At 43.4% G+C, this 23,159-nt stretch overlaps 1 protein-coding gene and 1 long non-coding RNA gene across 6 annotated transcripts in view; one reads left to right on the top strand and one right to left on the bottom strand.

Moving 5' to 3' along the window:
- The window catches only part of LOC147337597 (uncharacterized), a 39,071-nt gene extending 33,543 nt beyond the window's left edge, over positions 1-5,528 (bottom strand). For 3 of the 5 annotated variants that reach the window (XR_015131078.1, XR_015131077.1, XR_015131079.1), the window contains exons 1-3: positions 5,169-5,528; positions 4,648-4,921; positions 2,779-2,921 (exon numbers count right to left, since the gene is read on the bottom strand). This is a non-coding gene — a long non-coding RNA (uncharacterized LOC147337597). Of the gene's footprint in view, positions 1-2,778; positions 2,922-4,328; positions 4,535-4,647; positions 4,922-5,168 lie in introns of those variants that run through there. The other 2 variants (XR_015131080.1, XR_015131076.1) reach the window with 2 other exon arrangements.
- Positions 4,718-23,159, top strand: part of gpc4 (glypican 4) — a 32,560-nt gene continuing 14,118 nt past the window's right edge. Inside the window, exon 1 of the mRNA XM_086306825.1 lies at positions 4,718-5,565. Coding sequence (XP_086162951.1) covers positions 5,415-5,565 — 151 coding nt within the window. The 5' untranslated portion in view covers positions 4,718-5,414. The remainder of the gene's footprint in view (positions 5,566-23,159) is intronic.

The raw sequence follows: 23,159 nt of genomic DNA, 5'->3' as shown, positions 1-23,159 counted from the left end.
TCATGAAATTTATGTGTTTCTGGACTGCACTCGTTGCTCTGAGTCCTAAAGCAGCACGTGGATTATGTGTTTTTTCTTTGGATCTGTATTTTTTCACTCCCAGCAGATTATGAACTACTGTCCTCGCTGTCCCTCTCTGTGGGGCTTCTCTCTATTGACCCAGTCTGTTAACCTCCTGAGCTTAACTTAACCAGGTAGCTATACTCATCCACAACCCAGCAGTGAACCAGGGTTCATTAGTCCCAAGTGTTTGTGTTTCGTCTCCATTATTAAAGCCTGTCTTCTTCCCTAACAAGGCCAATCACTCACAGCTCCGCAGATAACACGCCTGTCACAGCAAACGCACTTCAAAATCCCATTTCTGTGTCCCCGATTCTCTGCTGTAACTTTTCACACCAGAGGTGTGGACTCGAGTCACATGACTTGGACTCGAGTCAGACTCGAGTCATTAATTTTATGACTTTAGACATGACTTGAAAAAATGTTCTAAGACTTGTGACTTGACTTGGACTTTTACACCAATGACTTGGGACTTGAATTGGACTTGAACCGGTTTACTTGAAAAGACTTGATATTTTACCCCAAATATAAAATTTAACATGCATATTATATAGAGATTGAAAATGTGACGTCATTCACGGGTAGAACCGCAAAGGATTCTGGGAACTCGTGGCAAGCGGTACTAGCGCACGCAGGCTTTCAATTAAAATCAGTTATACAGCGATAAAAAGAAACACAAAAATGTCAAGAAGCTGTTGTATTATTAACTGCAATAGCCGGTCGCATGACAGCCACGGGAAGCCGACGGGTAAAGAGATCGGTTGTTATCGGATTACATCGTTGAAGAGAAATTGTTCGAGCCATGTTTCCGAAGTAACAAAGACGCGACTGGATTGCAGCCATTCAAAGACAAAATATAACGTCCCAGAACCCTCCAGCTCACAGGTTAGTCTGCTCCAAGCATTTCCACAAAGGTCAGTCTGCTGTTGTAGTTAATACGTCATTTTTCTTAACATAATTAGTGATATAGGTTACAAGCAAGTCTGGCGCTGAACAGAAATTGTCGCGCTATGCTCCTTTGTTTATTGTGCATAAATAGTGAATTGTCCTGACACAATATTGTGTTTCGCTTCTGTTATTATGGTACATTGACAAAAACATATACTTTTATTCACAGGATAAAACAGTTGTTTTGTATCACTAATTGTCCAGTACGATTACAGCATACAATATTATTGTCACTGCTACATTTCTGTGATGCTACCAGAAATTATTTCCACTACTGATTAATTACCCTTGAGCTCAAAGGTCCTATTAATAAACGGTTAACGAATGTGTATTTATGACGACGATTTGTGAGACTGGTAAACTTATGATACGTACAATGGTCTTTACTTTCTACACGGTGCATTTCAAGGTCCTGCACCCATCCGGCGGTAAACTGTACCTGGGCTTGTTGCAGTGACCGGAAGTTACTAAACTTCATGAGTGTATGCACTCACTCCAAGAACCGTATGATTATAAATATGCATATAAATATGCTACGATGAGATAGCTGACTTCATCTAACTAGCAAATGTTTTCCAGGCTACGTTGGTGATGCAGTTTTTTTTTTAAATGATATTTTAAAAAAAATATCATTTATTTATGTATGATATTTTTGTCATGCGATTTTAAAGCCGGTCCTACAACCGCATCCAAGAATAACATCTCAGAACTGTCGGTGAAAATTATTCTTGGAGCTAGGTTTAATTGAGCTGCATTTTAAAGAGGTGCAATTTCACAATTTGTGTATATTTTCTAAGTTCACTATTTTGTCATGTGTTGAGAAAAACACAGATTTTAAAATTACATGGTCTAATATTTACATTTAGCATATAACTGCAACATGCTTTTTTCGTTTTTTTTTTTAAAGACTCGAAAGGACTTGAAATTCAAAATTTCAGACTTGTGACTTTACTTGGACTTTTACACCAGTGACTTGAGACTCGACTCTGACTTGCCTGACATTACTTGAGACTTGACTTGAGACTTGAGGATAAAGACTTGAGACTTACTTGAGACTTGTAAAACAATGACTTGGTCCCACCTCTGTTTCACACCCACACACCCTCTGCTCGGCAGTGCTAGATAAAAACGCCATTATTATCCAGCTGTGCCTTTCTCTCCTGAGCTGCAGCTTTTAAGATGTAAACGGGAGGCTGATTATAAGGAGATGAGCAAACGCCGGCTGCAGAGAGAGCAGCAGCTAGCCCGGGATGGAGGGGGAGGGGGGGAGTATACTCTGAATGCTAATGTGAGGCTGGAGAATGGGCATACAGGCCCATTGAGATGCAGAGTCCATGTGTTTTCTTAGGGTAATATTGGGGCAATGTTGGAACAGCCTGCATTATGAGAGTGAAAGGTCAATGTGATGTTAGTCAGCAGGAACAGTGAGAATTGCTGACTATTAGGAATTGTTGCATTTTCTGCCTGAGTGATTGACTCCCCTATGAATATGTATTTCAGCCCTTTTTTCATGGCCACACAAAGATGTTCGGGCTTGTGTACCTTCACGAGCCAGAGGGGTCATTAAACACTGCATATAAATTAAAATAACAATGTAATTCAGGTGCTCAAAAGTGCACGGCCACATCCCCGCCCACCCCCCAAAGTCCAGTCCAATTTTTACCAAGCTGGATGTTGAAATTCCTTCGCTGCAGAGAAAGGCCCGAGACATGTCATGTTGCTCAAAGCTCATTCACGTCTAATTACCATGGCACTGGACCATTTTCTTACCTTTTGTTGGCCCGCTGAGAGGAGCGCTGGGCCCACGCTCTCCCATGCACACACAGCTCCAGCATCCTCCTCCTTCTCCTGCTCCTCAGCAGCCCCTGGCTTCCCCTGCAGCAGCCGCAGTCACACAGAATGAGTGGAGCCGCCTGAGGAATGTGGACACAAAAGGAGGAATGTCATTTTGCTGATCGCTAACCCCCCCGCACCCTCCCCAAACCAACGGACATGTGCACAAGTCCGGGCATTTTTAAATGCAGGGGGTACAAAAATCTTGTCAATGCTACTTTTGGCATAAAAAAGACTGTAGTGCACCTCATCCTTGCTGAAAATGAGCAAATAGTGCAGCTTCTGATTGTGAATTGAATTATTTTTCTCCTTTTTTGACGGTTCTGGTGTTTTAAGAGGTTGACACTTTGAATTTTTCACATGCTTAATCTTTTCAGTGCTAAATGGCCTATAAAGCTCTGAATGGTTTAGGACCAAAATACATCAATGACCTCCTGACCCAGTATGAACCATCCAGATCCCTCAGGTCATCTGGATCCGGTCTTTTATCAGTTCCCAGAGTCAGAACCAGACACGGAGAAGCTGCATTCAGCTTTTATGCTCCTTATATCTGGAACAAACTCCCAGAAAGCCTCAGATCAGCTGAAACACTCAGTTTATTTAAATCCAGGTTGAAGACTCACCTGTTCTCAGCTGCATTTGAATAAAGCACCAAATCCACACTTTAAGCTTAAATTTCAAAACTTACATTTAACTACTGATTTTATCTACTGTTCTGATTTTATCTGTTTTGATTTTATATACTGTTTTGTTTGTTTGTTTGTTTGTTTGTTTGTTAATTAGTTAGTTAGTTTATTTGCTTGTTTTAATCAATTTTAAATCATGCTTTTTATTTGTTCTTGTTTCTAATGTCTCTGTAAAGCACTTTGAATCACCTTGTTGTTGAATTGTGCTATACAAATAAACTTGCCTTGCCTTGCCTAAATAAACTCAGATTGTTTTTTTCTTTCCTCTTTTCTTGCCGGCGTTGCGAGATGGACAAAGGTCAGAGGCAAAGAACAGCATGACAACACCAGCAGACAGACGCCAACAAAGTGCAGCTTAAAAAACTAAAACATGACAGGAGGACGCATCATTTCAAGCATGTCCAGCAGCTTTTTGTCTAAACAAAAAAAGCATTCTTCCTCATTTCATCTCAGTGAGCATCTGCTTTTCACTGATTTATACATCTCCCATTAGATGCGAGTGCAATCTCAGTCCACCTCTACAGCCTGCTACCATGCTTCCAGCAAGCTGCTTACTGTTGTTTACAGCACTATATGACAGGCAGCTGGATGTGCGAAGCACAGCTGCCCCATTGCTAACACAGGACAGCCTGATCGTGTTTGTGTAAGGAGCGGGCCCTGTCATTTTTTTTGACTCCTTGTTACAGAAACACTGGCCACGGTTTCACCCACCCATTTTAAACAAACTCTAATGTACTGGACTCAAATAAAAGCATCTGGGTGAAGACTTAAAAGACTTCACACTGGTCTCTGTTTCCCCACCTTGGATAAGATGTGGTTACAAAATGTCCTGGTTATCATTCAAGTCCTTGGGGTGGCCTAGAAACAGAGATAAAAATGGTTTATTGTCACTAATATCTGTTAAGACTGTGTGTGTAAGCCTGTTTGACTCCAAGGACTTTTATCTACTCTTATCTCAACACTAACAGCAAAAAAGAAAAAAAACTGATAAGAAATCCCTGCTCAAAGCAGAGGTCAGACTTGGATCTTCTGTGAAAGAGATCTGTGATTTTGAGCACTTTTGCATATCTAAATGAGTCTTTTCTTTATGTCATGTGGGCCAGTAATAGGTCATACCCACATGTTATGCCACCGTGTAGCTCCACCCTCAGCTCCAGTCCTGATTTTCAAGCGCGGCTTCCTCCAGTCTAAACATTAAAGTGGGAGAGAGCTCCTGGGTTGGTTGGAAGCCCCTGCTCCACGCTCCACCCCTGGTGTTCCTGATCTCCAGGTCTTTGTCCCCCGGAACTTGCTCTCACTCCTGGGTGTCCACCAGGGCTTTTTCTGCTCGCATCTGGATCCCAGTACAACCTGCAAGCGGTCCAGCGTCCTCTCCCACTGAAACCCTCGGCCTCCTCCGATTCGGAAAAGAAAAGAGAAGAAGACTGAAGAAACCCAAATTTTTCCCGATAACTTTCCACAGCCTGCTCTCCTCCCGTGGTTTTTACTTTTCGTCGAAACTCTGAAGCAGTAGTGAGACTGTGATTGTTGCTTTCAGTCTCAAAGAAAAAAAAAAGTTTTTTCATGTTTTAACCCCGTTGTTTTGTCGCGTCTTTGTGTGTTTTTCATTTGAGTCTGGAACTCGACACTTAACCCACGTACCTGTAGTTGTGAAACGTCCGACGTGAATGGTGTTTTTTCGGTGTCTTTTCTGCTCTCCCGGCCTCTGCTGCTGTGAATGAAGTATCTGTTGAGCCGAAGAAATCAGCGCGTCTCCATGAGGAAACTCGACCGTGGACACGCTGAAACTTTGTCCTAGCCGTGCACACACTCACACCTGAGCGACTTTAACATTTTTGCGGTTTTCGCTGTTAGGCTTCTTATTTTTCTGTCTTCGCCTGGCCCAAAATGAAGAGTTTGTTGGCGCTGTGTGTCGTGTGGACGGTGGCTGTGGTGTCGGGGACTGAGGAGCAAAAGTTGAACAACTGTAATGAAGTTCGTGCTGCCTACAGCTCCAAAGGCTTCAACGTTAACGACGTCCCCGGCAAAGGAGTCAACGGTGAGACCCATTTTTATTTATATGTGTATATACAAATATATCTCAAGTTTAACCTTAAAACCCAATGGGTTCTAAAGTAGGGAGCGGGGACCCCCGGTGGGTCTTGCAGAGGTTTCCGGGTGGTCCTAGCTAAGAGAACTTTTTAAGCTAGCAAAGTTAGCTTGAAGAGAGTTTAGCTTCAAATCTGTGAAATTAACTCCAATATTTCAATCCAAACCTGACATTTAGACATCTTTTAATCACACCCATGTTTTCCATTTTAGCCAAAAACTACCTAACTGCTTTTTGACACTGCCACAAATAACAACCTCTACAGCAAATGATTAAACGGTCACTTTTGTAAATGGACATTTAGTGCTTATTCCAGATTTGATATAGAGGCGTTGTTAATCATACTGACATGCTGCTTTTTTCATTTTCTTTTGGTCTGTGTTTTTCCTCAATTATTAAGTAGCAATGAAACATTTGGGAATGCATTCTTCTGGCTTAGTGCTGCTGGCAACACTTCACTGCTCCAGTGTGTAAACAGAGTCATCATTTAGGAAATACTTGTAGGTAATTCATAACAATAAAGAGCTATAATCAACACACAGGCTCTGTTCCACACAGAAAGAACCCAGGCCCATGTTTATTTCCAAGCTTCCTCAGTAGAGACCCCCATGGCTGTGAAGCACAGGCCGCCGGCAGCGATTTAGTAAGCATTCCTCTGCATTATGGAAAAAAGAGCTTATGGATTTTTCTTTCTCTCCAGGCTTGGCTGAATTATTATTTTTTTATTTGTTTATCTCCCAAATCCACCTCCAGACCAGTCACAGGATGCAGAGTGCTAAGTAATAATGGAAGCAGACATGTTAATAATCAGAGAGGCAAAAAGGCAAATCAATGATGCTAATCATGAGATAAGCCCAAGCAATGGAAACTTTCCTTGAAGGAGGGGGGTGGGGGCGTTTACAGTAAATCCTTGAGGGCAACAAGGGGAGGGGTTGGGGGGTTGAAATTCCTATGTGCCCTGCATACTTTCACCCACCCCTCACTGCCACTCATTTCCTTTTAATTTTAATGGCACTTAAAATAAATACGCAACATTTGGTGAAGTTAGGTTTGCCAGTTTTGGAGTGGCTTCAGCATGGTGTATGACAGTATAGAAGTAAGTCATCTGGGGGGAAGCTTAGGTCTTGTTTCCCACTTGGGAAAAAAATACATATGTAGGTTTTGGCCCTCATAAAGAGCTTAATTAGCAGAAAAGCTATTTTTACAACTTGGATAACTGTTTTTGGCGAAGTGCTCACAGCATTATTCCATCTGACTACGTGAGCCAATGTGCATATGTTCTCTTTATTATCATAAAGCCCTTTATGAGTTCTCGTTTGCATACTAAGAGGATGTTCAGATCAGCTTTTTTATTTTGGGGCCACAATGGCTCATTAGAATTTGAGTTGGGTGTAGCTGTCAAAGAGACAGAAATTTGATCCCAAGTTTCACACAAGTCTCAGTCTTTTTTAAATAAGGTTTGTGTGGGGTTTTTGCTTCTGTCTTTGTGATAGTAAATGTCATTAGGAGTACCGCAACACGTCTGTCTCGGTCAGATTTTATTGTCTTGCATCCCTGGGTTTGAAAGGATGTGAATGAAAGCTTGTCCAGGTTTGTGTGCTACATACACACATGTGGCTTTTCCTTACAATAGTTTGTTGGTGTATGTCTGGGTTTTTAGGCAGGGCTGACCTCAATGAGCGGCTTTTTGTCGCTGATAGAGACTGAGATGATAGAGACCCCCCCCCCCCCCCCCCCCACACACACACACACACCACACTGAATCTGAATAAAGCAACTGTTTTACTATTACTGTGTGGCAAAGTTGACATGCTTTAAAAATGATGCACAATCTCAGCCAGTTGTCACAGGACAAGTTCTTGAAATGTTTACGTCCTCCGATATGTGCATCACAAATCAGTTTCGTGGAATATGAGTCTTATAGAGATTGACAGACCACGTGACTTTCGCGCATTGCATGCCGGTAACTCGTGGCAAAACAATCCATGTACCTACATCAAATGCAAGCATTTGCAGCACCGCAAACGTCCATTCTTCGGTTCCAATAAATTCTTGCTTTTTCTTTGTCCCCCAAAAAGGTATGTACAAAACGAAGGAGAACAATGCCGGTCCGTACAAAGACAGACTTAATGAAAAGTCAAAGAAAAGATACGAGGAAAAAAAATCAAACCAGTGAAAGTGTTAGATCCTTACGAGCACACAGAGGGACAAAATACGTTAGCGTGCTGCCCAACTTTCACCACGCTCATATTTATAATCATACGGTTCGTGAAGTTTAGTAACTTCAGGTCACTGCAACAAGCCCAGGTACAGTTTACCGACGGATGGGTACAGGACCTTGAAATGCACCGTGTAGAAAGTAAAGACCATCGTACATATCATAAGTTTACCAGTCTCACAAATCGTCGTCATAAATACACATTTGTTAACCGTTTATTAATAGGACCTTTGAGCTCAATGGTAATTAATTAGTAGTAGAAATAATTTCTGGTACCCATCACAGAAATGTAGCAGTGACAATAATATTGTATGCTGTAATCGCACTGGGCAATTAGTGATACAAAACAACTATTTTATCCTGTGAATAAAAGTATATGTTTTTGTCAGTGTACCATGGCAATAACAGAAGCGAAACGCAATATTGTGTCAGGACAATTTACTATTTTGTCTTTGAATGGCTGCAATCCAGGCCACCCGTCGCCTCTTTGTTACTTCGGAAACATGGCTCGAACAATTTCTCTTCAACGACGTAATCCAATAACAACCGATCTCTTTACCCGTCGGCTTTCCGTGGCTGTCATGCGACCGGCTATTGCAGTTAATAATACAACAGCTTCTTGCCATTTTTTTGTTTCTTTTTATCGCTGTGTAACTGATTTCAATTGAAAGCCTGCGTGCGCTAGTACCTCTTGCCACGAGTTCCCAGAATTCTTTGCGGGTTTACCCCTGAGTGACGTCACATTTTCAATCTCTATTGGTGGGATTCAAAACTTGCCTTTTGTAACCGCAAGTATCTTGTGTTATTGTTGGCAGCACGGAGATATGAATGTTTGTTGCCATTAAAATTACTGTCAGCCTGAGCTGAAGCCAGACTTGAGATTCAGTAAAGATGTTTTAATGCCGTAAAACTGAAATGGAAACCCTGCTTTGCTGTAGACAGAATTAAGTGGTGCAGAGGAAGAGCAGGCTCACTCGGTAAATTCCTTTCTGATCCCATAGTATCAGTCGTTTACCACTCACGTGAAAACAGTTCAAGCCCCATTTCCAAGGTTCCTGTCTTATGGATGATGATTTGTTTATGTCCCGTGGTTGGATACTTCACTGAAATGGGAAATAAATTCAATTTACTCCCTTAATGATGACAGATAAATAATGCTGGTAATCGCACAGGATGTAAATGGTGGTTTTGCTGTCTGACTATATCTGCTAATAATAGTTTAGTTCCCTTTACAGTTGTATTTGATACTGTGATAAATTGTTAACAGCATTTCCTGCAAAGCTGTAACAGGACCATCTCTTTAGTGGTTTGGGCCATGTCAAAGGCTACCCAAAGCAGGGTCAGACTTCACGCTTCATTTAAAAGAGTGGGGGGGGTAAATCTGTTTTGATTTACTCTGGCTGTCAGGCTTCATATCATGCTTCAGGTATGAGACAATAGCAGAGTTCAAAGAAAGGAGGGTCGTTTTCCCTCCTTTCAGTGCGCGGAACATCCTCTGCTCATAATCAGCTCAGTGCATTATGGCTGAAACTTAAGGCGTGCATGACCTCAGTGCGTTGGCCTCTCAGTAAGCTCGAGACATTCTGCAGTCTCACATTGTAAGGGCTACCCCCCTCCCTTAGCTGGTGGCAGCACGCCCCACATCATTACAGTTTGGGGAAATGGCAGGTTGTGCTGCTGCAGCGACATTCTGCAGATAAGATAAGAGCAGGAAACTGTGGCGCACACACACGGTCTGCAAGTTTTTATGGTGCAACAACCAATATTGGAGTGGCTCTGCTCACTAGAGTAGTGCCCCAGCATTTTGCGCTTGTAATAATTAACCAATAACGAACCCATCAAGTGTCTCAAGGTCAGACTCGTAAAACCAACTGGCAAGTGTTGTCATTAAGAATCACTTCCACAGTTTTATAAAGTGTTATTGCTTCCAAGAAAAAGAAACTGTGGGAAACGTCAGTGCAAAAGTTTTGTTGGCACTGTCAAATATAACACCCACCCACCCCCTAAAAAATAAAGGTTCCTGCTTATACTTTTGTCTTCTATGGTTAAAATCACATGCCACAGTGTGCATTGCCAAAAGTCAACAAACCTGACTTCTCATAGCAAAGTGTTACCAGTCCAAACATCAAAAATGCTTGTAGAAACCGACCTTGCATCTCTTGCATGGCAAAGAGTTGGAGGAATGCAACATCAAGGGTCCCACAGGGACACAAGACATTGAGTTAATGAATTAATTGGTTTTAAAATGTAAGACATAGGAAGTTGGATTTTTCTAAACATTGTTAGAAAACATTGTTAAAAAATCAGAACACATATTTTATATTGTGGTCTGGATGCTAGTTGGCAATGACGCAGGGAAGGGCGAATTCAAAGAAAATTGGCTATGCAACAAATATTCTGTGGCATGGCTGCAAAATGTGAAACATTAAAACAAATGTGAAACACGAAATTTTGTTTGAGGCTCTGCAGGCTGGGAGTGAAGACAAGGCGGCTCACAGCAAGTTTACATTAGCATCATTAGCTAAGAAGGAGGTGTTTGTCTTAATGTTCTTTTTTTTAATCCTTAATCTTTGCTTTGTTAGATTTTCAGACCCTTCCCCCCCAGAGGCAACATGTTTTTTTGTTTACTTTGAGAATATTGTAGGTCCCCAACTGATTGAAATGTAGTCTACTTAATTAAAGGTTTTTCCTCCCATGGCAGAAGAAGCTCAGGCAGGCCGTATAAATACATAGCTATTTGGCTTTCGGGTCTCACATATGGAACTGCAGGCTGCATCCTTTGAAAGATGCATTTGCTGTGAAATGCTTCATTTGTTCTTTTCTGAATGGTACATTAGAGAAGTACATGTTTTTAAGTCTCAGTTATTTATTTATATATATTTTTAAATCGGGTATGGAGGGATCAGATGGATTCAGGTGGTGTGCCAATCAAGTAACTGTCTGTAGGCCCACCCATAGGTGTGGTTACAGCCAACAGAAAATTCACACATCTAAGTCTGACTCATAGCATTTACGAAGAACCACTTATAGCTCTTTAAAGCCACATTCTTGCTTGGATCTAGACTTGGTGAGCCTAAAAAGTAATTTAAATGCATTATACACCTATCTAGGTGTGAGTCTAATAAAAACCTTATGTTAAGTGTGCTGTTTTGCCCCAGGAGGAATAAGCTGCGTAAACATTAATATGTGAATGATTAGTTTGAAAATGTGTGCAGGTTGGGATTACATAAACAGTCCTGCATTGAAGTCCCCCCCCCCCCCCCCCCCCCCGAATATTAACCCTGCTTAGTTAAGGCTAATATTTGTAAAATGAATTGCATTCATCCGGCTTCATTACTGACGTGTGTTGCCTTCATTTGGTTGCATGAGGATGTAAAGATCTTCTGTATTTGTGACTAATCGTTGATGCTGAACACAAGAGTTCCAAATCATGTGGGCTCAAGTTCATGACAGCAGCTTTTGGTTGCTGCTGATCAAATGCAGTCATAATATTGCTGTCTGCAGTGAATTTGTAACATCTTTTGCCTTACTGTTTGACTCGCCTTGGGGATAATTGAGTTTATATATCATGAGGATGAGGTCTTGTGAATCGGTGAGGGGTTTGGGGGGGAAGTGTTATCCCGGCTGTGAGTTTGAGCACCCAGATGGGGCCAAAGGAGGAAGGGAGGGTGGCTACAGGTGCCTGCCAGCTCTTATCAGTTTCCTGCTATCGCGGTGTGGCAGCTCTGAGATCAGGGGTTCTCATGGTATCCCGTTCCTAAGCACATCAGCATATCACAGTGTATAAAAATATTCAGGCTGAGCACAGAAGCGGCTTGGGAGTGCTGACGAAAGTACCTGGTTTTGTTGTTGCGTGGATCTTGGGAATTCAGGCCTGTTTTAGTCTTTGGGTAAGAACCACCTTCAACAACTCTGGAATATTAAGTTTGTCTCTTATGCTCATTTAGTATGCTGCAAGTGTAGCATCAGTTCAATAGCTGTGTGTGTGCGCGTTGACTCGACGTCCTTAATTCCAACGCTTTGCATCCTTTGCTTTGGTCCCCACAACCCCCAAATGGCCAAGTGAGCGACAGATCAGTGGGGGGTGGATGCTCTGTGTGGGAACAATTGATTACCCCCTTTTTGGGCCGGCCTGCCTCCCCCCTCCTCACCACATTCCACACCGGACCACCAAGACCTGCACACAGGAGTCCCGGAGCTGGGAACACACGGCAACAAAGAGAGCACTGGAGGGACTGACTGAGGCATGCAGAGAAAGGGAGAGATTTGACTGACAGGACAGTTTTGTACCCGAGTCCACTTGAATATCCACAAGTGGTGGGCTAGACGGGAGCCAGAGAGTGGTTGGGAATGTGTGACACAGGCTCATTGAATCCAGGGAGGCAACTGGATGCATGTGAATCATCCTCGGTTGGCCATATAGGCCGTGTACAAGTCGACATCTAGCCTGCTCCGCTTAGTAAATCCCTCTGAGTGCACGTGCCTGTCAAGCACAATACAAGGTTTTAAACAAGCGCCTCACAGTACATTTTTGGCACTGCAGGCCACAGTTGAACACAACTGTATCATTTGGCGGCTCTTGCCCTCATGCAAACTGTGGGGAATCCTGATCTGGCCTTGCGGTTTTCCGTATTTTGATTTGAGAGAGATGACACCCCCCCCCCCCCCCCCCCCCAAAAAAAAAGAAAAAAAACCCTCCTTGTTAACACATCCTGTTTGCTCGCTGTTTAAAAAGAAAAAAAAACGAAAGAGTCGACTGTGCCTCTTCTCTCCCGACTGACACATCAGATCATTTTCTTCTCCCACCGCTCGCTGTTTTGCAGCTCCTCTGGGAGGTTTTGTTTCACTGCTAGTCTTTCCCTTTTCTCCCCTTCCTGTTCTTTCTCTTCAGTCAGTCTTTTTCTTCAGTCAGAAGTGGTTCACTGGCACTTTCCTGCCTTGCAGCCCACCTAGCTCCTGTCTAGTCTCCTTTTACCACTGTTGTTCACTTGACCTGAAAGGGTTTGATTATGTGAACGCCAAAAGTAAGCCACATTTCTTGTTATAGCTTTGCACACGCTTCTGATGGTTAGGGAGGCACCAGTAAGACGTCTCCCAGTATGAAAATATGTTTAAAAATTTGGCTTTGACATGAAATGATGCTTTTAAACCCACAAGCTGAGGAAGTATCTGCTCTGAAACACACAAAAATGTTGTCTGTGTATCAAGACAAGCACTTTAGGCTAGTTTTGGTGTGCTGTCAGATCACTTGAATACCTGCTCTGTATGCTTTTGGGTTGTTTTATCACAGCTACTCCCTCACCACCTCAGCCTGTCTCTGCCAGTTGACTCCAGGCTTCTAAGCTGCTGCTTCTGCCACTTTTTTTGTCCTGATATTTGAGCTGCCGTTTTGCTGACCACTTGGTGACACCCGGCCAGCTGTGAGGAGTGTGGTACAGGGTCGCTAGCGCTGATCTCAAACTGCAGGGGTGGAGTGTGACACCCCCCACCTCCTTGCCTGTTGCATCGTGTCTCCAATCACTCACTCAAGTCATCTCACCACGTAGCGTGGAGTGTGGTTAAGATGTAGGTGTAACTCGACCAAGGTTAATTGATTTCCTCTGAAGCCCCAGCGGGCTTGATGCCCCGTGTTGATAGTCATGATCGTCATTAGGATTTGTGTGACCACCAGAGGCCTGTGCGGTTGGGGAAAGCTGTGAGGGAGCGAAGCCAGGGACTTGCCTGGGTGTTTGGGCTGAAACCCCAGTGCTGGGTGCAGGCCAGAGGAGCTGTAATCCTTGCTAATTACTCCCAAGGCCTGCATCAAGACTCCCACTGACATGGCAGTCAGTCACTTAGCTCAACTTTCCAAACTGCAGTTAGCTTAATAGGTTTCCTAATATTTACCCATTCTCTCTCCTTGTGCGCTGCTCACTCTTGGATTTATTTTCATATAAATTATATTGTTTGAGATCAAAAAGCTCTCTTGTTTTTCTTGCGTAAACATCCCCCAAAAAAAGCAATAGTCAGATTTTTGGCTGCTCGACATAGCTTTGTGAACTTGATAAGTTTGCACCACGATAAAAATAGGTTTTGAAAAGATGAAGGAGACAGCGGCAGATGTTCTTCTGGTTGAGGCCGGGTAAAGGAGCGTGATAAAAAACATACACATAAAAGGATCGAATGCTTTGCTAAGTGATGGCTGCAAATCATTTGGTCAGTGTGTGCTTTGTGGGCAGAAAAATTACTCGTTATGTGGGAATGCGAGACGGCGCGCCAGTGGTTGAAATATTGTGAATGACTGAAACAGCAAGTAGCTTTGATTTATCGACCCATTCGGTGCACATCGTCGTGAACAGACTGAGCCATCCATGACTGAGAACCATTAAAGCATTGTACCCCAAGGTTTAGTCTTTCCGCTCCTTTTGACAGTCGGCAGTGAGTGCTTCTCTTCCCAACGCCTCTGTTGGGTGTCCAGTTTCGTAAGGCCCAACAGGTATATCAGAATCTTTGTTGCCCCCCCCCCCTTGTAGCTTTGAGCTTCCAGAAACGTGATCTCGTACCTGACCTCATTCTGCCTGGGGGGGCTTCGCCGGGCCCCGTCCTGCCTCAACATCTGGTGGACTTCAGCTGCTTTTTGAGGTCTGTTATAAACATTGTCAAAGAGCTCCCAGTCCTTAGGAGTGGTTCGTTGGGTTTTACTACCAACAATGAAATGTATTGTTTGCATGTCAGGTCTTTTAAGAGCCCTCGTATGTTTCGAAAAATTAGAATTTTTTTGAGTGGCAGGGTGTTAATTTGGGTTTTGCGACTTGCACAGGGCACACATAAAGGCCACAAACTGGTTTAAGCTTTCTCCATATATTCTACTGCATAGCTCTCATGCGTTGTGTGTGAAGCACATCTATTTGCAAGCTTAACGGTAGTCCATTTCTCTGACAGCACAACAGTGTTTGCGCAGGGTCCCCTGGTAAAGCACTTGGCGTTAAGTAAAGAGTGTTTTTCATCTTCTCCTTTAAAGTCTGTTTTCATTTGTGTGCCATGAGTCAGTGGAAAGATGGAGGGCTGGTGTATAGGGACAAGCCAGGAACGTCTTTTGTGCCTCCTCCCCCCCCTCTTGCTCTTCCCTTGTGATAATCACACTGTGCTGTAACTTGTTCTCTCCATTTGTCTGCAAACTCTGTCTGCTTGTCTCTGCAAATCTTCAGCGTAACAGTCTCGCTCTCTCTCGCTGTAACTGCGTCACATTTCCTCGCACGCGTGTACACGCAAACACTGAAAGACTAAAGCGGCAAGGTGGAATCTGTAGTTGAAGCCATGGGTCTAATACTTCAAATCTGCGGCTCATCAAAGGCAGCATCACCTGAGAGATAGATGTGGGGAAGGTTAAAAGATTAGACCAGTTGTTAACGTGAATCCAACGCGTGCTGATAGATGGTGCAGTTGTTGAGGAAGATTCCCAGCAGAGTGATGGTAGGAAGGAACGTTTCTTGATTTACTTGCAAGTGTTTAGTGTTGTCTTTTCTTTTATGTACGAATCTGTTCTCTGTGCATTACTTGACACAGATGCGTCAAAAACCAGCTGGCTAAGCGGAGCTGAGTAGCAGTCACCCCACTGAACCGGGGCTGATTTATGGACGGGAGGTTTTCAGAAAGTAAAACATGTTGCAGAAAGTTTGTGCGGCGCACACTATGAAAGTACCCCAAGCTAAATCATATCCTGAACCAAACCACTTCTGTTTGAACTATGAATTCCCCATAACTATGTTAATATGAATTATGGCTTCGAGCGCCCTCGTGGTTGGAGGCTAAACTCGCAGTTGTGTTGGAGGCCTGACCTTTCTGTCTATAATCTAATTTCAGGGCAGTTATGACCGTGGTTTGACCTGCTTCTTTCTGGGCCGAATGTTGAACCGTTTTATTCTAATTTAAGAGCATTTAATTTAAAATGGGCATTTTAAGCACTAATGCCTGAACCCGTTGAATCCACATGCACAGTCTTTAATCAGAACATATAGCTGTTTTGCATGCATTGGTCAGGGATTCAAGTCCAGCAGGTGAACTTGCAGAGCAGTTGCGGAACAGCGGCTGGAATTTGGTTTGACTTGTTAAATGCACTTGGGGAAGTTAAGAAGCGAGCTGAAGTCCTGACAAAGCAGTGACCTGGGAAGTGGTGTAGGCAGGGAGCTTTTGTGTGGGGAGACAAAGCCGGAGATGCAGGGCTGGGATGGGAGAAGGGGGAGAAAAAAAAAAAGGCCGAACCAGAGGCCAGGGCAGTGTTGAGGAATCTCCCCAGGGGCTTCTGGGTAAATGTTCATGGATGACAGCGTTTTGGAATGTTCACAAATGGAGAGTTTTAATTGGCCCGAGCCCCCGACTGGTTTAGTAATCAGAAATGGACTCTGGTGGCGAAGGGCTCCGATTTATGGATCCTAGTGTGAGGTTTGTTTGTTAGGTTGAGAGCCATTAAGAGAACAACTCGCAAGCTGGACAAAATCTTGCAGATTTTAGCGCAGATAAAGCCTTAAATGTGACATTTCTTCACTCTAAATTGGAGCTGGGCCGTGCTCTGTTTTTCTGCTGAGATGGCAGGAGGCATCTACTGCTTTTGTTTTTGTTTTCTTAAAAAAAACCCCAGTAGATGCACTTTAGGATTTTAATGATTTTTTTGCTCTTGCACCGCAGCAGTAGCCACATTTTTATTTTTTCCCCCTCCTCACACTGATGCCACGTGACAAGTACATTTTGGCAGTTTGGTGTTTTCACAGCTGTGCGGAAGAGATTTTAATTCTTGATTTATTTAAGGAAACATCATTTTGCACAGTTATTATCCAAAGCTCTGTGGCTGCCTGCATAGCTCTGAATATTCACTCCAGAGAGTACTCCGCTAAACCTCAACTTCCTCCCTCACAAATGGATGGTGAACATTGTTCTAAGTGGAGTAAATCTTTCACGTCACAGGCGGTGTTCGAGTTTCCCAAGCTCGACACTAGTGATCAACTTCCTCTGTGACTGTAGTCTGCATTAACCTCCAAGGCTGAAACAACATCGGTGCCTTGACTCATCATGTGAACGATGGTCGCTTTATGGTCAGCTGACTAACAGACTCAGAGTTGTCGTTACTTGACATCTTGTTAACCTGCTGTGAGTGAAATCAAAGCTTCCCAATAAGATGAACAAGAAGGCGGTCCTTCAGACGATGCTTGGCAACAATGAGCTAACCTGCAGTGTGATGCTGAGTGTTATGTCATGCGGTCAGCCTGAGATGGTTGTTGGGTTCTTTTCCTGCTATAAAGGTGAAAAACAAATCTCTAAAACTTACACGAATATTCCTCAAAGTTAAAAAATAATAATTGTTTACAGCCCTGCTATAGAGACAACTATCATTGTTATTGGACATATTCAGTAACGGATCAACAAAACGCAGTTTAGTGTATGGTCTAGAAGTATTGTAGCACATGCAGTTTTTGTCTAGGATGAAAAACTTCATGAAGATGGTGATCCTGCTGAGGGAAAACCTTTTGTTCCAGGCACGTTTTCTGTTTTTGCAGATGTTTGGATTTAAGTTTGAAATGACCGTCGTAAAAGATTTTACCGCTTAACTTAAATTTTTAAAGCCATTGCCCACTTCACTTGCATCCTTTACAAGCTAGAGGGTAGTTACGAGAGCTGTGTGTGAGTGTGAGTGAGTCATAGGTTAGCTGGAGCCTGTCTCCAAAAACTGCCACTCCCTGTGAGGAGCCACAGCTCTACAGCATGTGTTGTAGTGTCTTCTTTAGAGCAGATGTCCGGGTCAGTGGTGCTGTGCTGTGTTTGTAGAGCAGACGGGATTTCTGTGCAGACACTTGACTTGACACACAGCTTATGATCAGCTGTGTTCGTTAGCTTTGCTTCTATGCAGGCGCTGACGACACCGCTTGAGTAGAACCACGTTAAACAATCGTTTCTTGTCCATCAAGTGCAGAATTTGTTGGTTCGGTTATTCTTAACTTCACAAACAATGGATACAGGGCAGCATTTCTACCCACCATTTTGTTGAGGCTTGTGACTTCAGACTCAGAATTCCCCTCCCAGCACATTCAGAATCTCTTGGACGTCCCTAATGGTGCGGGACCCAAAAAGCATTATTGGTTTGGCCAAAGCTGCCATAAACTTGTCATTACTCTATTTTTGTAAGGGCTGAAGTGTAGAAAAGGAGTAAGTGGAAATATCACCCTGCCCTGATGATCTCCATATGAACAGCCCAGTCTCTAATAATGGTTTCCGCTTACAGCATAATGTTGCTGAACATTTTCTCCCTTTGCGGTAATTCAGCTGAAGCTCAGTATGTATTCAAGATATTAGAGTGTGCGTTTAACGTTGCTTTATTTCTTCTTCTTTTCTTCTTTTTCTTTCTTCTTCTTTTCCCAGTTGCTGAATGTGATGGTAGTGGTGTTTAAGCTTAAAAAGGGGGCACACTTTTCAAGTTGATATCTGAACAGTAATTACTTTAACGTAATGGTCACCTTGCAGACATGAGTAGGTTGACTCCTCAGAAGGGAGCAAGGAAAATGTGGATGTGGAAAGTGAACCAGAGACACTTCTCCCTCCCTCCCTGAACTAGTGCTGGCATGATGCCCTTCAGCAAGTCTGCGGTTGTACTGAGTAGCAGGCAGTGAATGTTTGTTATAACCCCCCCCCCCCCCCCCCCCCCTTCCAAGCTGTAAACAAGGTTTGAGTAAGGCTTGGTTAAAGAATTTCTTGAAAAGCACTTATCCTAGCTGTACTGTGAAAAATCACGGGATAAAGTAACACTAGACTGATGTCATGGCAGACACTGAATCGCTAAGCCCTGCACAGAGAACATTCATTCCCTCATTTTGCATAGCTGTGAGGGTGTAATTTCGAAATACTCGCTTCCCAAAGTAATTAGTGAAAGCTGACTTAAAAAGCGAAGCATTTTTTAGTCTGTACTGAGTTATTTAGTTCTGCATTAAGCGCAGAATTATTAGAATTCTTTTGAACATTACATTAGCTGAGAAAACTAATGGATCAGTGACGAATGAGCGAATGAGTCAAAGGATTTCTTAAAACCCGGATACAGACGACAACTTTAGGCTTCTTGGAGATGAAAGGGAGGCAGAGAGGGAGACAAAAAGAACGGGCTGATTTGACAACATGTTGCAACAGGAAAGAATCTAAGAAGGGAATGAGTTGGAGGGGGGAATGCTATGATTTTATGTTTTTGGAAGGGATATGCGCAGCTGTTTGCTTATTTTTTCATCTCTTTCTCCTCATTTAAATCAATCCACAATTTATTCTGCCCTTAACGTCATGCTTGTGCGTAAAATATCACACCTTTTTTAAATGAGCGGTGACGTCGACCTGCTCCGCCGTAGGTTTGGTTCACGTGATTGTGCCTGACAGGATGTGGCGCAAGAAAAGAAAGTTGCCCAACAAATGGCACCAATCTCTTAACCCCCTCGGGAAAATTGCACCGCAGACAGAGGTGAGAAGCAAAAGGAGAATGTTATGGCTGAAGGGTGTGCAAATTTACAACAACGTGTGTGAGTAACGCTCAGCAGACTAGCAGCACTCTCCCTTTTACAGGACCGAGCATAATATGTGAATTAATAGTGAACCTTTGCATTCACGGGTGTTGTTTTTCATTTTTCTTTCTTGTACTTCACTCGGCTGGGAATGTTTGAATCTTTTGTTTTATATATTGAGCATTCACACATAAATCAGAGCGACTTGGAAGGCGCCCGCACATTTTTGGTGTTTCGAAGTGAGATTTCCCAGCTTTCGCCATCTCAAACGACCTGCATTCCACTGGGACTGAAGTGTGTGTTTGTGTATATACACGAGCTTTAAGCTGCATTTATCATTTTAATTATTTACAAATGTTGATGGTCGTGTGAAAGCTCGGTGTTATGGTTCAGTCACAGATGACTAGGCTCCAATTAGTGACAGAGCGCTGTGTATGGTTCGTGACATGCTGCACCCTGTGGCCTCCTCCACACCTCTCTTTGCAGTTTTAACAATTGTAGTGTGTGCCCGTTAAGTAGTCCTTTTTATATGTTGTCTGTTTCCGTGTCTCTTAATTGCCTGTACTTGTGAGGATTTTTACAATTTTTGTTTGGGGGGGATATGTGTGTTGGCAGCGTTATTATTGGAGTGATTGGGGTTTGAGGCATGACTAACTGTGTGTGTGTGGTGGATGTGCTGGCTAGCGGACAGGGAGGGAGAGGAGGGGTCAGAGGACAGGACCTCTCTCAGAGGAGTCGCTGTTAACCCCTGACCTCGCTGGTTAAGCCTGCAGGGTGGTGGCGGGCGAGGCGGCAGCGGGGGGCACTTTGAGGTCCGTCTGGTTCAGGGGCACATGATGGCAGGCAGAGGGGGTGGCGAGGTGTCTAATCTGGTTTTTGTCTGTAAGGCGTTTTCACCTCCCCCACCATCCTTCCTCTGAGAACAAAGTTTGAGAGGCAGGACAATGTCAAAGGGAAGTGACTTATTTTATGAGCCATTTAAAGGGGATGGTGGTCGCTCCCCCCTCAACAGCCACAAAGGAAAGGCCAGAGAGGCAGCAAAGAGCCCATGAATGCCACGACACAGTCGCATGTTTGTTTACAAGATGCTACTCTCTCGTTTTCCCTGCCATAAATTGCAGTTTTCCTCTTCTAAGTGACACTTGAACAATGCTCTGTCACTGTGTCTTATTACATCTTAAAGTACTTGGGGAAACTGGAGGGGATGACGGAGGCCCCTCAAAGGAACTCCATCAGGCAACTCGTCGCACAAAGACTATTCATGCTAGTGCTGGTGGAGAAATGACTGATGCATCAACTGACAAAGCTTTTTCCTTTTTTCCCTGCAATGGTGAGGCAGAAACATGTCAGTGGGATGTTGATTTTTATAAGCTCTAACTGTTCGTTTTCGCTGCGCGCTCTTTTTGTTCCAGCGGGTGCCGTTTCTCTCCCAGCGGTTTGAGCAATTGGCTGCCAAAATGTTTTCACAAAGTATGCATTAGCTAAGATTCTTCAGTTTTCAGAGACCTAATCCTTTGAGCTAACAATGTGACATTTGTACAGACATTCCTGTGAAATATTGACCATCTCACTTTTATTTGTGTACTTTGGTAACTACGTCTATTTTCCACATGGATATAGCCCTTTTGATTGTACGCCTGCGCTGTGGGCAAGCAGGGGGCCCTGCTCGAGGAGAGACTGGATGGTTGTTTCACCTAAAAGTTCAGCCTGTGTGTGTGTGTTTGTGCGTGTCTGCGTACCTCCAATCAGGCTCCTCATACAAAGAGCCATGTGTTGAGCGGTGATGTGATGTGTGAATATGTTTAGGTATGGGGTGCCAACTGTGCCTGGGTATGTGTGAGAGGTAGGTGCATATGTTTAAAGGAACAAGGGGGATGAGTTTGAGGAGAAGGGGTGACTTGAGGCTTATTTGGACTCGATCCCAGACAGAGGCGTCCAGTTTATGGCGCCAGGGTGCATCCCTCCCTCTGGTGCCCCGTTTAGACCATTGCACTGCTGAGAGTCACGTCTGACCCTTAAGTTTCATTATTTTTAAGTTCTAGGTGCTTATTCAAACATGCTAGGAACTATGATATGTTTGATTCACTGTGCTGAAGAAAATCTTGGTTGGTGTGTGGGTGTGTGTGTGTGTGTGTGTGTGTGTGTGTGTGTGTGTGTGTGTGTGTGTGTGTGTGTGTGTGTGTGTGTGTTTGCAATCTTTTTATGCTGTGCTGCCAAGAAAAATCACCAAAAGTCGGGCCCTGTTTGCTAATAGAATTCAATGGGCGTCTTCTATTACATTTACAGCAGTAATGAAAGCAGCCTCAAGATGTCACAGAGAAACACATCCACATTGTCAGGGTTGTCATAGCAACGCATTAAACATTTGAAGATAACACAAGGCGGGGGAAAAATCCCAGTCATATGCTTTGATTTTAATGTAATCAAACCAGTTTCAACAGGCAGAACCTCAGCTGCAGCAGAGCAGCTTCCCTGAGTGTAACAGAAACGAGTAACACAAGGAAGTGAATAATAACTGATTATCAGCGCTGAAAGTGACGGGAACAAAAGATGAGCTTATGGTAGCTTTGCCAGGGTTATTCAGGACATGTTAGTGAATGGAATGGCCAGATGTGGTTTACATACGGTTCTTTTAGTGTCACTTAAAGGAAGTACCGGGTTTTGGGTTTTTTGTTTGTTTGTTTGTTTGTTTGTTTTTTTATGTTGAAAAGTCTCAACTTGTCATAAAATGTTTAAACCAATAATAACCTTTTTGAATAACTATGAGGGTATAAAGTATTAATAGTGTGTCAGTAATGTGGGAACTTGGTGAAATCTGAAAACACTAATCCAGGATTTTTATGTATTTATTTTTTTGAATGAGTGGCTGATAATCCCAAAGCGTCAGTCCATGAATGACATGCTAGTCCTGCAAGTAGCAGGAACGTGTTCAGCACAAGCTGGTGGGGAAAACTAAACTGGCTGCTGGTGCTGGGATCCAGTGAAAGGATCCCTGTGTTCTCCCAGTTTCCAACAGCTACATTTAAAACAAAACATTATTGCAGCTGCGGCTTGCATACGTCCTCCATTGACCCTCCTTTTAATTGGATGGTAAACTGACTTTTGGCAGTTCGCATTTTGTCAGACACAGTATTTGGGTTTTAACAGAGATGAACAGGCTGCTGTTTTGTTTTTGTTTTTAATCGAGTCAATCTTTCAGAGCCATGTCTGTCAGTTTTGTACCCCAGCTGTTCGTGCTGAGATTCTAGGGGAGAAGAACACCACTTGTCTAGTATAACGAGCCTTGAAGAAGGCATCACTTGGCACTTACTCTTGATGGAAATCTTATGCATATATACACTTTCAGTTCACACCACAATAGGGCTGCCACGATTGGTCGACTAGTCACGATTACATCAACTATTAAAATCGTCGACGATTGATTTAATAGTCGATGCGTCGTTTGAAGCTTTGTAAGATCCCAAAAGACGCAGGAATAAGTAGTAGGATTTAAGAGTGTAATAACGGACTGAAACAGAAGATGGCAGCACTGCATGTACAAGGATGCCAGCTGCCATTAAACCCCGAAGAATAAGCTGTGTCCCAGAATTCATAGCACGGCCCAGCGCAGTTGTCAACAATGGCGGCAGCTAGTTAGTTTTAATATTACTCTTATTATTCTTTCTGGGTCACAAAATAAACGTTTAACATATTTTCAGGCGAGAATGTAGCTGTGTAAACTTCAAATATCTGCTCAGTTTATCAAGACACCACATATTTTCAAAATCGCTCCGACGTTTTCGGAGACGTCTGTTACCCACTAGCTCGATAGCTAGCTG

The sequence above is a fragment of the Aulonocara sp. 'chitande type north' Nkhata Bay genome, linkage group LG2 (assembly GCF_057382095.1).
Source record: "Aulonocara sp. 'chitande type north' Nkhata Bay isolate Kocher_YH1m ecotype deep benthic linkage group LG2, A_spYH_male_GT1.1, whole genome shotgun sequence".
Lineage (NCBI taxonomy): Eukaryota > Metazoa > Chordata > Actinopteri > Cichliformes > Cichlidae > Aulonocara > Aulonocara sp. 'chitande type north' Nkhata Bay.
The sequence above is the reverse complement of the archived record's forward strand: the minus strand, read 5'-3'. Positions and strand labels throughout refer to the sequence as shown.